Here is a 16,872-nt window from a genome sequence, read left to right as displayed (position 1 = left end):
GGTACCTTTTGTTAGCTATTATTCGTATGTTTCTCTGTCCTGTATGTTCTCCCATTTATTTGTATTGTAGTCCTGTCATGTAATGTTGTCATTTTAATGTTATATTTAACATTGCCATAAAAGCGGGAGGTTTGGCTAGCCACAAAACCAGGTTCAACCCACCATTTTTTCTTAAAATGTCCTGTACCAAGTCAGGAAAATGGCTATTGTTATCTTATAGTTCGTTTCTGTGTGTGTTGCATTTTAGTGTTTCTGTTGTGTCTTTGTTCTCCTCTTATATTTGATGTGTTTCCCTCAGTTTTAGTTTGTGATCCGGATTTGTTTTTTCTCAATCGATTTATGAATTTCGAACAGCGGTATACTACTGTTGCATTTATTTGGACTGATATTGTGAAAATAATTGTATAAAGTTCGAGATTGCATGTTCGTTACGTAAGTGTGTCAGTGTTTTCGATGTCCTGTGGTTTCTGTCGTTGATGGAAGATGTTCGTTGTTGTTCTTCGGATTGCGTGTTGTGTCGACTATTATATTATTTGTTTGTGCGTTTCTCTGTGATTAGTGTTCTTGCGTGTGTTTTTACTGTATTTCTGTCGCGTAGTATTTTTTAACATTGTCATAAAACGGGAGGTTTGGCTAGCCATAAAACCAGGTTCAACCCACCATTTTTTTCTTAAAATGTCCTGTACCAAGTCAGAAAAATGGCCATTGTTATATTATAGTTCGTTTCTGTGTGTGTTACATTTTATTGTTGTGTTTCTGGTGTGTCGTAGTTCTCCTCTTATATTTGATGTGTTTCCCTCAATTTTAATTTATAACCGGATTTGTTTTTTTCTCAATCGATTTATGAATTTCGAACAGCGGCATACTACTGTTGCCTTTATTCATCATCAACTCTTTGTTACCGAGCTGTAACGTCATTAGCGAGAAATTCATCACAGTAAATCTTGTAAGAATCAATTCTGATTTTTTTGTATATAATTGTCGCTAAAGGGCATGTTCAAATTGTCTTAAAAATATTCTTTTGTTTTTCTTCTTCTTCAAAGTATCCTTAATGGCTGTTGTGTCCTAAAATTATGTTTAATCATTTGATTCAGGGAGGTTTCAGTTCAGTGAAATAAGTTTCATGTAACAAGTTGCAATGTTTATCTTCTATTATACAAAAAGCAATTTTAAACAATTTATGCAAAATGGTTAATATTATGTATGGAAGAACACTTTCTTATTCGATCGGATGAAAGACACGGATACCAAAGTAAATACCTTTATTCGTTTGAAATTATTTAAGTCAATTAGCCCAACGTTTGTATTAGGTTTTTGATTTTAAAATATTTTGACCTGGAGCATCCCAGAAGAGACCATAAAAATGCTCATCTTGCGCAGTAAAACTGATACAATTCACATTATTACAAATCTACATAACCCATCAAAAATCTGTAAAATATATATACCTTATAGTGTTATATTTTACAGATGAATACGGAGTATTTCTAAAGGGAGGAACGGCTCTAAATTATGACACAACACCGTCTTATTCACTTGACATAGAGTGTGGTGATCATCGTAGAAATGTCTCTGGCATCCTGACAGTTGATATCATTCAAAATGAGGTAAATAAAGGCAACGGTAGAATGCCGCTGTTCAATAGTCTTAATCCAGAAAAAAAAAATAAGGAAACAATTTGTTGTGAAAAGAATATTAAAATGAGTTTTTGTAAATCGATATTATTATTGTATGCATGCAAATTAAAGATTTATAATATCGATGACCAGTTTTTCTCATGCATATTTTTTTTTATTTTCGGAGGAATGATTTAAAGATAACAATATGAGACTTTCCCTGAATTGTCTACTCTGTATATTACTTTAAGTTTGAACAATAGAAACTTGTTCGTTGGTTCATTTAGAATAAAATAAATCCGTTTAGTGGTATTTCGAGTTGTTGTTTTTTCAGCCTCCAACCATTGTTAACTTACCAATGAGCTGTGAGATACTAGAAAGCATAACAGCAGAAAGTCTATTGTATACCGTATCTGTTACAGACCCGACCAATGACACAGTAACATGCACTCTGACAACAGTCACTACTATGTTTTATTTGCAAATTGGATCAAATCAGTATGGTAGCTATTCGAATTATAATTCACTCCTTCAACTTCAAATTGTAACATTTGTCATTGTTATTTCACGTATAAAACCATTGAAATAAATCAATACAGGTTGACGGAAGTAAAAGATAAATAAACCTTTCAGTCTATAACAGCATTGTCAACTTAAATCGACTGAAATTTTCCATAAGGTTTGAAAGTAGTAACAAGAAAAAGTTAACAAACATTTAATAGAAATTATTTGCAGATGGTTTTAGTTTGTTACCCGGATTTGTTTTTGCTTAATCGAATTATGACTGCGAGATACTACTATTGCCTTTATTTATACCTAAACGATTAGTATTGTAAAACAACATCGTGATTTCTTAAACTAAGTTTGACAATACGTAAAGTGTATGCAATGTACGATTTGATATTGGTGATACTCAAACCAAATATTTTAAGTAATTTAACTTTCCAAAATTTCGCCCTCAAGCTAACGTATTTAGGGTTTATATTCTAAAAACAAATTTCGTGCGAATTTAAAATGGTATCATCTCACGTTTATTATTTTTTTTCTGTAAACTACAGTTTCTCTTAATCTTACATTTAACTACTGAACAATTTAAAAAGAAATGACCTTTTTCAACACAGAAACTGAGATATATGTTAGAGGGAATCAAGGTTACGTGTATGACACCCAAAGGCAGTATACATTGGAAATAGTGTGTGCTGATAAACAAAGAAATGATTCCTCTGAGTTTTACATATACATCCTGCGTAACATGCCACCATATTTTACTAATATCCAAGGTAAATATTGATAAAAAGAAAACTCGTGTTAATGTCAGTTATAATGTGTATGTAATATAGAAGCCCGCCTCCGGGTGCGGGATTTTCTCGCTGTGTTGAAGACCCATTGGTGGCCTTCGGCTGTTTTCTGCTCTTTGGTCGGGTTGTTGTCTCTTTGAGACATTCCCCATTTCCATTCTCAATTTTATTTAACCAGTAATTTTCACTATAAAATGTATTGTCATTGCTAACTACAAAAAAAAAGGCAGATAAAGTTTGTGTTAGCAGGTAATTAATCATATCTTATCATTCTGGTTAATGAATATCCCTTATTCCACATTTGTCTTGTAGTAAATTTATTTACGTTGGAATCAATTATGCAAACAACAAAAATAAAATCCACAGAAAAAAATCACATATCTTTAACCCAAAGTTGATGCAGTCAAAAATAAGTATATTTGATCACATTAGGATGAACGCAAAGGACAAAAAACGTAAATTGCACACTGGAATTCCTAATTAAGATAAATATTAGGTTTTATTTCTACTTGGAAAAACATCCTACATTAATCTTTGTTTCATAAAAGTTTGACATCTGAAATTTTTGAAATCTTATTGTTTCAGATAAGTATGTAAGTTTAAAATAATTGGATTTATTATATATCTACAGATAAAACTACCGTACCGGCTAAAACCACGACTATTGGTCAGGTTATATTTACTGTACAAAGTATAGATCCAGAGAATGACAACTTACAATATACCATGACTAGTAGTAGTTTGACTGCACCTTTTCTGATAAACCAAAATAGTAAGTATATTTACATTTTTTTTATAGATTTTAACACAATGCTATGAAACATAAAAACATTAAATATATCTATAATCTATCGCAATATTTTTTTTATCTCGCCTAAAATGCTAACATTTGAAATGTAAATTCACCAAAGAATGACTAGACTATAAAGAGGATGTATCGTTTATTGCATTGAATTGATATGCTATGATGCTTACTCAAATGAACAACAAATATAAGTAGCAATAGAGAAGAACTTAATACTTGGTGGATATTTTGAGACTTTAAATGAGAAGGTTTTATGTATAATTATTTTGAAACAAATGACATATGTTGTACCTTTATGTATTTTTTACTCTGTATAGCTGGTGAAATATCACTTAGTCGATCCATAGCAGCTGAGTTAGTATCTGGATATGAACTATTCATAAGTGTATCAGATGGGAGGAATGTTGTTGCTAGTCGAACGCTATCAGTACGGATTACAGGTACATGATTATAATTAGATTTTTTCTAGCCCTGAAATTACTTTAACATTTTTAAAATTATATGTTCTTGTGCCAAAATTAATTTGATGTGTTTGAATCATGTAAGTGCAAGGATGTCAATTTCGATTACAAAACCTAATGATCATATTATAAATGGCAATACCTGATGTTCAGTGGTTGTCGTTTGTTGATGTGGTTCATAAGTGTTTCTCGTTTCTCGTTTTTTATATAGATTAGACCGTTGGTTTTCCTGTTTGAATGGTTTTACACTAGTCATTTTTGGGACCCTTTATAGCTTGCTGTTCGGTGTGAGCTAAGGCTCCGTGTTGAAGGCCGTACTTTGACCTATAATGGACTTATCTCATTGGCACTCTTATCTTCTTATATCTATGTACAAAACCTGGTATTTATTACACAACTTAGAAGTGTATGGATGCTATGATCACACGGTTAAAAAAGTGTACGCACCATCATAATTGCAAACTAAAGCTGGTTCAAGAGAAAAAAATGCCTATAGGGAACAAACCTTGTCATTTGAATAATCGTTAAACATCACTGTTTGTGTGTCTAAAAGAACACTATGGTTACATTGTTTTTTTATATATTCTTCTAAAAAATAAAACAAAAGTAAAACTATAACAGAGCGTTGGTTACACATTCTAAATGTGCACTTAATGCAGCAAAAACTATATTCCTTGCCTAAATACTACGGAACCAACAAGACATTAAGTGTCTTTTGGGTATTTTCGGAAGCATTTATTCGTATGGTCATTAAATATTTGGATCGCATCGACATATCTGAGAAAAAAAAACCTTGCAACTTTGTTAGTTCCCGCGGGTATCATCTACTCAGTAGTCAATGTTCGATACTGATATGATTATCAAACGTTTCTCAGATAGTTACAAAATGTAAACAAGAATACACAATTTATTTTATCGCTGTAAATATAAGAGGCAACAAGGGTTTACAAATACCGTATACCGCACATCCATTATGAATGTACAAATGGAGTAACAAAAATGATGGAAGCGCATGAACTCCAAAGAAAAGCAAAAATTCTGCTTGCATCGATAGGATAAGCGTCTCCCGCTATGCATGCATCATCTGTCATGAAAATCGAGAATTAATAAAAAATCACGATAAGGAGTAAGACACAATCAGTAAATATCAAGATCAGACGACCATGTTGATATATAGAAATATAAGATCGCAAAATGTCGCTCGTTCGTTAAGACATGGACAAAGCGAATCTTTGACCAATGTGCGTGAAGGTACCATAATGTCGTTTTCAGTTGTTCTAGATCTAGTCTAAATAATATTATGAAAAACCCAACAAAAGATGAAATATGAACTTTGAAATTATTTATATAATTTCAAACGAAACTAAATGTTCCTTAAGCTTTGCAATTCCTTCATTATTAGCACCGATGAACAAATGTATTTCCTAGACTTACAAACACCTTATCTTGTGGAAAGTAGTTTTATAGTATAACAAACCTCATCAAATATACCAGTCTTGTAGTTTTGTAAGACAGACGTGCGTTTCGACTGCAAAAGACTTGTCAGAGACGTTCGAATAAAATAATGTTAAAAGGTCAAATAAAGTACGAAGCTGAAGAGCATTGAGGAACCAAAATTTTGATTGATTGACTGAAAGATAGTTATTGTATAACGCCACTTTCATCACTATATGCTATTTCGCAGCGGCCAGTTTTTATTGGTGGAGGAAGCTGAGTTGCTCGGAGAGAACCATCGACCTTCGGCAGGAAAACTGGCAATCCAAGTCAATTAAGATTTGAGTCGAACGCACCTGCCACTTGCAATGTTCGAATTCACAACCTCAGCTTCGACAGGCTAGTGATTGTGACTTGGATGGATAGTTGTCTCATTGGCACTCATACCACATTATCTTAGTTATAGTGATGCAGAAGTTGAAATACTAAGACCACTCAGCCACCGAGCCCCACTTCCACTAAAAAAAATCCGCAAGGTTTTGCCAATACATCTAAGCTGATCGATTCTTACGATAGAAATGCTGACTACTGAACTGAAGCGTCATCGACCCAGCGGTATAGACTTTCAAAGAAAAAATGATTGAAAGCGATTTCAGTGTGCATCATACGTCCAGACACACTTATAAAAAACATATTTTAAGACTTAATTGTAAAAAAAACATCATCAATAACTAAAAGAAGATTTTATGTGCTTTGTATCGATCTGATGAGTTTTCAACTGATTTATTATAGTTTGTTCTTAATATGTTGTACTGTTATACTACTGTCCCAGATTATGGTGAGAGTTTGGCGCTAGAAAATATGTTTAACCCTACCATATTCTATATGAGCCTCTCCAAAGCCTGCAATTCAGTGGTTGTCGTTTGTTTCTGTATATCATTTAAAAAAAAATTTTTTATACATACATCAGGCCGTTAATTTTCTTGTTTGAATTGTCTTTTCGGGGCCTATTTATAGATTACTATGCGGTATGGGTTTTACTCATTGTTGAAGGCCGTACGGTGACCTCTAAATGTTAACTTCTATGTCATTTAGTCTCTGGTGGAGAGTTGTCATACCACATCTTATATTTATAAGTACCGAATTACTGGAAACCAAAATGGAAAATACAACTAAAAATGTTCCACTGTATAGTGACCAATGTTATACAAATGGTGAAGTTGAAATCATCCCTTCGTAAATTTTACGGACGCTATCACGAGTTGGTTGACCGTTATGGAATAACCGTTTCACAGATGATATCGGATATGTTCCTTATGTCGTAACTACAATACCCTTCCCTTTTCACGAATGTGATCTACCGAATTAGACTATTTACCGGATTTGTAATAACATAAGCAACACGACAGGTACCACATGTGGAGCAGGATCTGCTTACCCTTCCGGAGCACCTGAGATCACCCCCAGTTTTTGATGGGGTTCGTGTTGCTCAGTCTTTAGTTTTCTATGTTGTGTCATCTGTACTATTATTTGTCTGTTTGTCTTTTTATTTTTGGCCATGGCGTTGTCAGTTTGTTTTCGATCTGTGAGTTTGACTGTCCCTCTGGTATCTTTCGTCCCTCTTTTATATTGATGCATACAATATATAATGCTTTTTTTCAGAAATCAACAGTCCTCCAGAATTTCTAACTCCTTCGCACAATGTAAATATATTGGAAGGAATAAATATTGGTTCAACAATATTTCAACCAGTACTTACAGATGCAGATGTGTCAGATGTTCATACATTTTCCGTGTCATACTCACCACCAGAGGGTGCTGTTTATTTTCAAGTTGACTCGTCATGTACGTTTTATTTATTAATCAATATTTAAAGTGAACATGATGTATATCTAGTTAAATATTAAGTTCTTTTTTAAACCTGTAGTCTCGCAAATTTGCATATCACAAATTAACCTTTTTCTAGCAATAACTGAAAATGATAGTATAGTATTTTTTAACGTAAATTTTGTTGCAGAACTCATATTCATGTATTATGTAGATGTTTTCTTTACAGAATTTGTATTTATCATTTACACAATGTTCAAGATATAATAAGAGCAATTTTATTTGACGAAGAGTAAAGAAATTAATCATCGTATCATACAGTTGATGTATAAGCTTGTTAATCACTGTGTGATTTGACAATAACACTTTTTAGCTATAAATATTTCTTCAAAATTCCAAAATTTTAATAGTTGACATATTAGACAAAAACACAAATATTATCAGAGACAACAATATAAAAGCAATATATGAACTATATAGCCTGAATTGGCACTCAAATTGTTTTTGAGCCCAAACTCTCTAATAGAAAACACATAAAGTAAACTCTTCTTCATAAAATTAGCAACATTATTTCCACTAGCGATCAGATAAAATACCAGTAATATTTAAAAAATTTCGTCCTGACTTATAGACGGATTATTATCGAGATAAATTCTCTGGTATAACTTTAGACTTGTTGGTAAAAATAACAATAAGTTTTCAAATTTAACCTGAATTTAGTACGAAACTAATCAAATCGTATATCAAAAATAATATAAAAGATCATGTTCGGAAAATGCTGTGAAAATACACTCATCATTGTAGAAATTATTGTGTATTTAATATAGTTTTAAAAAAATAACATTGAAATCGAGATATCCGAAGTCATCGTTATACAACGCTACTTTCCATGTGATTTTAAGTGTTTTGTTTTTAATTATTTCAGCTGGATTAATAACATCGCTTGCTCAAATTGATTATGAGATTATTCCCTACAAAACATTCCTGTTGATGATTACGGGTTCAGATTCTCTGATAGAAGATTCCTCAAATATAACTCTGAACATACAGAATGTGAATGAACCTCCAACATTTACAAAGAAAAATTATGCATTCACAGAAACAGAGAATAGTGTAAGGTCTAAAGTGTTTTCACTGAATTTAAACCTAAATGTTAGAACACTGAACACTGCACATCGTTTGCGTTGTTTCTTATTTTCTTTATTAGCTCACTTGGCCCGTAGGACCAGTGTCAGCTTTTGCCATCGATAGGCGTCCGTTGTTTGTCGTCGTCGTCAGTTCACTTTTACAAATATCATCTCCTTTGAAACTACAGAGGCAAATTCAAACAAACTTAGCCACAATCCTCAATGGGGTATCTAATCTAAAAAATGTGTCCGATGACCCGGTAAAATAAAGTGTTTGTCTATTCATTTGAAAACCGCTATAGATAAAGAAAATTTGACAGATTAATAACTGTAACTTGCAAAACTTACAACAAGACAAGATCTACAATAAGTCAGCATAATGAACGATTTTTCCCAATTTTTTGCATATTTGAAAATTATAATAGATAGATAAAAACTTTAAATAGCAAAAATGATCAGCAAGACAAGATCTACAAATAAATCGTTAGTTGACTCCTTACTGAAGTTATTGTCCTTTAATGACGATTTTTCCTATTTTTTGAATTTTTGAATTCTTGCCTATTATTTTGAAAACTATAATAGATAAATAGAAACTTTAAAATGAAAAAAAATATCAGCAGGATAAAATCTATCTATACGTCAACATGACTGAAATTGTCAGTTAACTCTTAATACAGTTATTCCCCCGTAAATGATGATTTTCTACTAAAAAGTGACCGTTGTTACTGATGCAGGTGAGCGACACAGGCTCTTAAAAGCCTGTAGTTTTATATATATTGCAAACATTTTAACGATTTTTGTTTACAGTCGTCATTTTGAACTCCAATGAGTAATCAAAACAGTAGAAAGTAAAAAAAAAAACCAAACTATTTGTTTTATTGACTTTACAGTGTAAGAAATAACATTTGTTCTAAAGTGATAGGTCCTCAAACAATGTCTATGTATATATCCATGAAATTAGGAACAAGCTGTTATCGGTAAAAAAAAAAACACTAAATGTTTTTCCACACTGGGTACATTAAAGGGGCACTAGCTGTCAAATTCTGTTCACCGATTTGACTCAAATTCTCATATTAGAGTTTTAACAATGTAAAACATTTATCCAAATTATAAAAAGTTTTAAATAAACAATTTACAGGGCATAGTCTCGATAATATGTAGCTTCGTTTCGTGTGTATTTAGTCTAGACGCCATCTAATTAACTATCGAGATGACCCCGAAAACAACCGACAGTCACATGACACGATATAAACATAAACATCTATATCAATAGATATATGGACCTCGTGCAAATGGACTTTTCTATGTCTGTTTGATTTCAATTTTAAGGTTAAAAAAATAAGTTAATTTTCGATTTTACCTGTATAAGAATGATTTTTTTGTGGATCGAATCAGTCAATCAAATGATTTACCTTTGTTTCACTTTCAATGTTGACATTCTTTTCTTTTAATAGCCTAACACGCATAAATCATGCATAATCCATCTCTAGCTAAGGTGTTAAATTGAAGTTCACATGAATACGGATTCCAAGAGGTCGAATTATTCACTTGCAAGTGAATAATTCATCATCGATGATTCTTAGCTTATTTTGACAAAATTGAACCATACTGGCTGCTAATAGCGAATTTCACTATTTCACTTTCATTAATGATTGAACCAAAAAAATCATAATTTAAATTTTTTATTTATCTCGTAGCTAGTGCCCCTTTAAGAGAAATTAAAGTATCTACGTCTTTCATTGCGATTATAACTACAATTTTAATATAGCTACAATCTCACTGCGTTTATGTATTTGGGAAATTTTGTGTCCCTACAGAAACTGAAACATATATTGTGTCAGTTGACATTTGCTTCAAATATATTTTACACTGCACCAGTACCACTGATGGCTTACTGTCAGTTTCTAAGGGAACCATGCGTCAAACAGCCAGCTTTTCGGTATTTGCATTAATTAAATAATGCATGTAACAAACTTTTTAATTTATAGCTAATAAACATTCTGTGTAGCCTAATCACACACTTTGACAATTGTTGACGAAGACGAAACAACTCTCCTTAGTCTCGCAGACGAGACGAGAAAAACATTTAAGGAATGACTGTAATATTTTTTCTGTCTATGAAGAAATAACATAAAAAATGTGGTGCACACTGAATAACCAGCATAGCGGGTTATTTAAAAGTGTGCACCACATTTTTTAGGTTATTTCGAATAGACAGAAAAAAATATTACAGTCATTCCTTATAATTAAATTCTAAATTCCATTTTTAAAGAGTAAATTTTGAAAAAACGTTGGTGACGTCACGGTCACATGACAAAATTATGTCTATGAGCTGATAGACAAAACACTTTCAGCCAATCAGAAGACGTGTTACATCCAAAATTAAATTATAAGGTTGTAACAGACCTATTTTTCTGATTTTCCTTAGCGGACGTCTTAATAAACCAGCTTCCGACACTATCTTATGAAGCAAATTTTACAACAGGGATCATGTCATTAAAGCAGCAAGACACATTATTTCCCAGTTAGAACAATATACAAAGGTGTAAAATTGCTGCTAGGAATTTTTCATTACATAAATAATTTGTTGCAATGGTCAATGTCGATATTTCTTTTGTTAGTGTAACATTTTTGTCTAGTTTGTCTTATTGAAAAAGTTCAATATGTGTACTTTTTAGGATCCGCTTCCATGCTATTTCTAAATCCAGGTAGGTTGGTGGTCTAGTGGTTAAGACCGGTGGCTACAGTGCTGAAGGTCCTGTTTTCGATCCTGACTCGGGGCGCTGTAAATTTCAGTACATAAGAAGGGTGATTTTCACCCTCCCACACACATCTCTGGTATCCATACCGGAGTTTAAACTAGAATGGGTAATTTGGGGGTCTCGGTTGGTCGAAGTGGCCCCCGAGTTTGACCAGGAGGTCAATCTTCATATATCTCTTCGGTTTGTCTGTTCCCGTCGAGTTGCCCGGAGGTTCTCTCCGAGTACTTCGGCTCCCTCCACCATAATAACAGACTAGCACTCCCGTGGTGTTGGGTTGGGGATTTGTCCTAAGTGGTGAGTTGTACATATGTTAGTGACACATCACCATTAATTCTGTTAGGGAGTGTTCATGGATACCACTGTACCCTCGCAACATTCTAGGGGAGCTTCGAGTAATGGAGGTATCAACCCGAACATACATACATTTCCAGTATTTGTATCTTTATTGGACTCATTTCTATCGGTAGAAACGACATTCAAAATAAGTACTGTAAATTCAGATATTATTGCGACTTTGAAATGACAAAACTTTTCATGAAAAGCTGCATACGTATTGTATCCGATATCAGATATCAGAATGCAACTTCTTGTAATTGCGATACTTACTAATTCGAAGTAAATGCATTAATAACAACATCACAATAATGTCGGAATTTACAGTAACTAATTATGCAGTTTAAAATTTACTCCGGTTTTATAGTAGGACGATTGTTTATAATTTCTATGATGATTTTCTTATTTCTGAAGACTTATTATGACAATGCAAATACTGAAACTACTTATTTACAAAACAATTTCTAATGAACAAAATTTGAAACGAGGAATACTTATGTGTACACCTTTCTTATAATAAGCATGCATACAGGATCAATTATTTCCATTCTTTTTTGTTTTTCCAGGCAGGAACTGTTCTACAAAATCCATATTACCAGTACACAGATGAAGATGGAGATACTTTAAAATTTTCATTTGACTGTGGCGTCGACACAGGTAGATTGGACATGGATTCAACCACAGGACTCCTGTCTTACTCAATTGATTATGATTTAGATGAAATTGGCACTGCATCCCAAATGAACTGTGATGTTTACATTAGTGATACTGAGTACTCTGATACTGCTTACGTGAATATTACCGTGCTTAATGACAATGATAATTCACCCAAATTTGATCACCCTGAATACACTTTTTTTGTACCAATCAGCACAGGAGTTGGGTCTTTTGTTGGACAGACACAAGCAACAGACTTTGATATAGGAAGTAATGGTTAGTAAATATCTTTGGAAATATTGTGATTTGTTTAGTTACATAAAATGTGAACATTTAAAATATGTAGTTTACTTAGCTATATCTGCTTTTTGCAAACATAATATGAGACTAAATAGCCAATATTTTCTTTCGGGATTTTAATGTCAGTTTAGGATTTACTACGATTTAAGTCAAATTTACTGCTGAATTTCCTGGTAAAAACAATTATTCTAATTACTTCTTGATCAGATATATGCCAGTTACCAATATTTTTCCGAGTATTCTCCAAATATACAGAAAAAAGTAAATTTTAATTAAAGTATACACCTTATATAGATGGATAAACATCTCAATAGTAAGATCCCTGCATCTTTATAAAGCATGACATACATCACTGACACAAAATGGCTCAAACCTCAAAATTTGAAAACCGATTTTTCGATTAAATAATAGAAAATAAAAGTGCTAACAAATGAAATCTTAGACACAGATTAGATAAGGAACAAATAAGACAAAGTTTTGTTTCATATTCATTGAATTATTTTAGGTAGAAAGCATGCACTTAGTAATGATACTTTTGAAATAATAATTTACTTTAGAGAACATAAAAGATTGAAAGACATTTGAATATATACCCGAATTACGATTGTACTTTCTGATAAGGGTACACAGTTGGTCTATTGAACTCCTATTATAGTTTACAAGGTAGAATTATGTAGAAAAAATAAAATATATAGAACATGTGCATCTGCTTTTGTATTTAATTTTAAATAAAATAACCACTTGTTGAACTTCAGTAGAATTTTGGGAAAATTTCCGATATAGTGGACCAGTTATGTCTTTGAAACTCCTCTGAAAGGTAGAACCTATGTATGTTGCCAAAATACTGAACATATAATGAAGATGTCGATGTGGGAAGGATTTTGATATTCCTCAATTATTCAACAAAATTTACTGGTCGTATATCTTTTCAATTTTGGTGTAAATATTCATATATGGTACATGGTATGTCAATCTTACGACTGCTATATTTAACTGGAATGTTTGTATATTGTAAAATAATCGAAAATACACTGAAGGTATGTTTGTGGGATTTGTCCGTGTATAAATTTATAGCGGGCGGTGATACCGATCAATGAAATCACAACCATCAGTATGATAAAAACAAAATTAGAATTTTGAAATTAAAATTTTTTTTTAGATGTCTGGAATTTATTGATGATCATATTTGTATTTAACAGACACATATTGATTATGAACAAATAACACAGTATTTCTTCTTTAAAATCATGTATTCATATGCTTTGCTAGAACAAACTTCAGTTTTGGAATTACCTAATTAAATCATATCAGACCACTTATTGTCTTATCAAACTTGACAGCTGATTTTGTTTACCGATATAGAGGGAAATTTAAGCTTTTAAATTTTCTGCAACAACACATAAGATTAAAGATATATGATTTTGTAGTAGAAGTAAAAAAGAAAGAGATGGTAACGATAATTCTGTTGAAAGGACTAATGCTGTCAAAGAAAGAGAGTTTCAAAACTATTAAAAAATTCAGATGTATGTTAACTTAGGATAAACAAATCAACTACTGTTGTTTCTGTGAAGAATAATTCTACACAAAAGTAGAATGAATACAATTATATCATTTAATTGATGAATAATTATGCACAACTATCAAAATATGTCGTACTTTTTCGGATTCGTGTACCCATGTTCTATGCGGTAATACATAAATTTATAATTTTATTAGTACTTCAAATATGTTTAATGAAGTGACATATTAGCACGCAACTTGAAATATTTTGCAGGCGATGTCCTTTATCACATTACACAGGAAGGCGTTAGCAATGCTTTGTTTGAAATTGACGAAAATGGTTCAATAAAACTTAGCCAAAGTCTAACTAGTTATACCGAAGGGTCAGAGTTAAATTTAACAGTTTATGCTGTGGATTCTGGTGGAAGACAAGATACAGCTTTAGTTTATATTGTACTTCCTGTTCCATATGAATATACAGCTTCGGCACAAAATGAAATACAGTACATGACCTTTTTTACGTATGCTCCAAATATGGCCTGGTTTGTTCCATTGGTGTTCGTTTTGTCGATTACATTGTGTGTTGTTATTCATACACTATACACTTCAAAGTGTTCATGCAAAATATCAAAACGGTAAGTAAATTTATTGAATAAGCAAGCCTTTATAAATTCTAAAGCGATCAAATATGATCTAAAATCATTAGTTAGGAAATATGGTTGAACATGTAAATCATGAACTATGAAGTATTTTGGCTTTATTTTAGATATAATGTCTTGCTAATTTTTTAGAAATTTGTTCTGCAATCAGGTGTTGTTTTTTGTTTGCTATGGTTAAACACCTTCAGTTCATAAGTTTACTTTTAGTAGTTAACGATGTTCAAATCTCTATATATATATACCTACTATGGTACTAGCAATTCTCACAGACAAACAATAAAGATAGATGTGAATGAATAAATGGGAATGACTTTAAAAACAAGTCCTTATTCATTGTTATTGCATGCAATTGAATCTTTCGATGAAACAAAATATTAAGAATTTCAAATCAGTCATCTATGTGGGACAGGAAATCAATTGTCGTCACCTAATTTTAGATGTAATCTCTTCTCATTCATTTTCAGGAAAAACAATAAAAGAAAGAGAAGAATTAGGCGACGACTTGAAAGATATTAGTTTAGTCACATACTTTAAGAAGACTTTTTTTAAACGTTTTTCCATAAAAGAAAGATAAAACAGTTAACGAACTCATCAAGATCAAGAACATAGGAAATAATAATTCTGCAAGCCTGTTAAAACTAATTCTATTGATACAATTATTTACTGATAACAATAACCATAACCTTAATATCAATGGTAATTTTATTTAGAAAAAGACGCTGAATATACCATGGTGACATTTAAAACTCATAAGTCGAAGATAAACTGACAACGCCATGACAAATACTATGGGTGACCGCAGGTGTGCCGAAAGGGTTTGAAGATCCTACTACACTTGTGGCATCCTACTACACTAGTGGCATCCATGACGTTGCTCATGGTAAGTGCAAATTCGGTGATGAGTTTACTTCGGTGATGTCACAATCGAGAAAATCGAGTTGAATACAAAACTTAAAGACAAAATAGATGATTTTAGCTTCCTAATCATGAACTTTCCATTTCTCTGTAGCAACATTCCATCCCATCAGCGCCGGTATATGGAATACATATATCTAAGTATATCTTTAGGTATCCATGCGTTTCTATCATTTTGCAATATTAAAGTGATGAAGAACTTTATCAATATAATCATCAAAATAGTTAAAATATTGTAATCATACTCTCATGTATATAATTATGTAAATATTGTTCTGTGGAGTTGCAACCATCATTCATAATATATATTATATGTTGTTACCTTGTGTTGACTGTGTATATTGCCTCTTGTTTTTTAATAAAGTATTTACTTATGTTAAGTAAACACGACATTCCAGAGCTTTGAGTTTCTATCACGATTTCTCTGAAAGAGAGTTGTTTCTTACAAGGAAGCTATTAAACCAATGGTTCCAAGTGATAAAATTAAGTTTTTACGGGTACCCTCACGAGTTGGTAAACCGTTATGAAATGTCTGTTTCACCGATGACGATGAATATGTTTCAATTGTGGTAACCACAATCCCGTCCTATTTTTCTTGAATTTGTGTGAGCCACATGACGGGTGCCACATATGGAGCAAAATCTGTTTACCCTTCCGGTGCACCTGAGATCATCCCAGCTTTTGGTGTGGTTCGTGTTGCTCAGTCTTTAGTTTTTTCCATATTATGTTTCGTAGAATGTTGTTTGTATTTCCGTCGTTATTCATTTTTCGCTATGACATTGTCAGTTTGTCTTCTACTTATGAGTTTGAATATCCGTTTGGTCTTCCGCCTCTCTTTTATCCCTTCCGAAAACAAGACATTTGTATCTACGTTCGCCAATTTTTTAAGGAAATAAAGTTGGACTAACTGTTTCAATCTGTCTTTAAGTTAAGAATGGGGAATACTAGTGTAAAGACTCATCAAAGATACCAGGTTCATAATTTGACTAGCGTTCGTCTACATAAAGACTCACCAGTGGCGCACAAAAATTGCAAAAATTGGGTCAAATGTAGCTAAGGGCTTAGTGTTTCGAATGATTAAAATTTTATAAACAGAATATTTACTCAAAGTGTAGAGTAGTTTAATGTTTTTGTACTATTGCAAGAGAAAATAGACTTATATTATATGTAGTCTTACA

At 32.3% G+C, this 16,872-nt stretch overlaps 1 protein-coding gene across 1 annotated transcript; it reads left to right on the top strand.

Moving 5' to 3' along the window:
- The first annotated feature begins 1,188 nt into the window (after positions 1-1,188).
- Positions 1,189-16,084, top strand: LOC127728375 (cadherin-11-like). The gene is made up of 10 exons (XM_052235724.1): positions 1,189-1,607; positions 1,951-2,119; positions 2,738-2,896; positions 3,546-3,686; positions 4,037-4,159; positions 7,277-7,459; positions 8,367-8,554; positions 12,230-12,596; positions 14,395-14,755; positions 15,244-16,084. Exons 2-10 carry the CDS (start codon positions 1,975-1,977, stop codon positions 15,293-15,295), a joined length of 1,719 nt encoding a protein of 572 aa, XP_052091684.1. The 5' UTR covers positions 1,189-1,607; positions 1,951-1,974; the 3' UTR covers positions 15,296-16,084.
- Positions 16,085-16,872: the final 788 nt, after the last annotated feature.

This window comes from Mytilus californianus, unplaced genomic scaffold (assembly GCF_021869535.1).
Source record: "Mytilus californianus isolate M0D057914Y unplaced genomic scaffold, xbMytCali1.0.p SCAF_1, whole genome shotgun sequence".
NCBI classification, from domain to species: Eukaryota; Metazoa; Mollusca; class Bivalvia; order Mytilida; family Mytilidae; genus Mytilus; species Mytilus californianus.
This window is presented reverse-complemented; position numbering and strand designations above follow the sequence as displayed.

What these genes read in the sequence shown, in the direction of transcription:
- LOC127728375 (XM_052235724.1), top strand. Translation starts at nt 1,975, where the DNA reads ATGAGCTGTGAGATACTAGAAAGCATAACAGCAGAAAGTCTATTGTAT. An exon ending in AATTGGATCAAATCAGTATG is followed by an intron (nt 2,120 to 2,737) that starts GTAGCTATTCGA and finishes TTTTCAACACAG; the next exon opens with AAACTGAGATATATGTTAGA. An exon ending in TTTTCAAGTTGACTCGTCAT is followed by an intron (nt 7,460 to 8,366) that starts GTACGTTTTATT and finishes TAATTATTTCAG; the next exon opens with CTGGATTAATAACATCGCTT.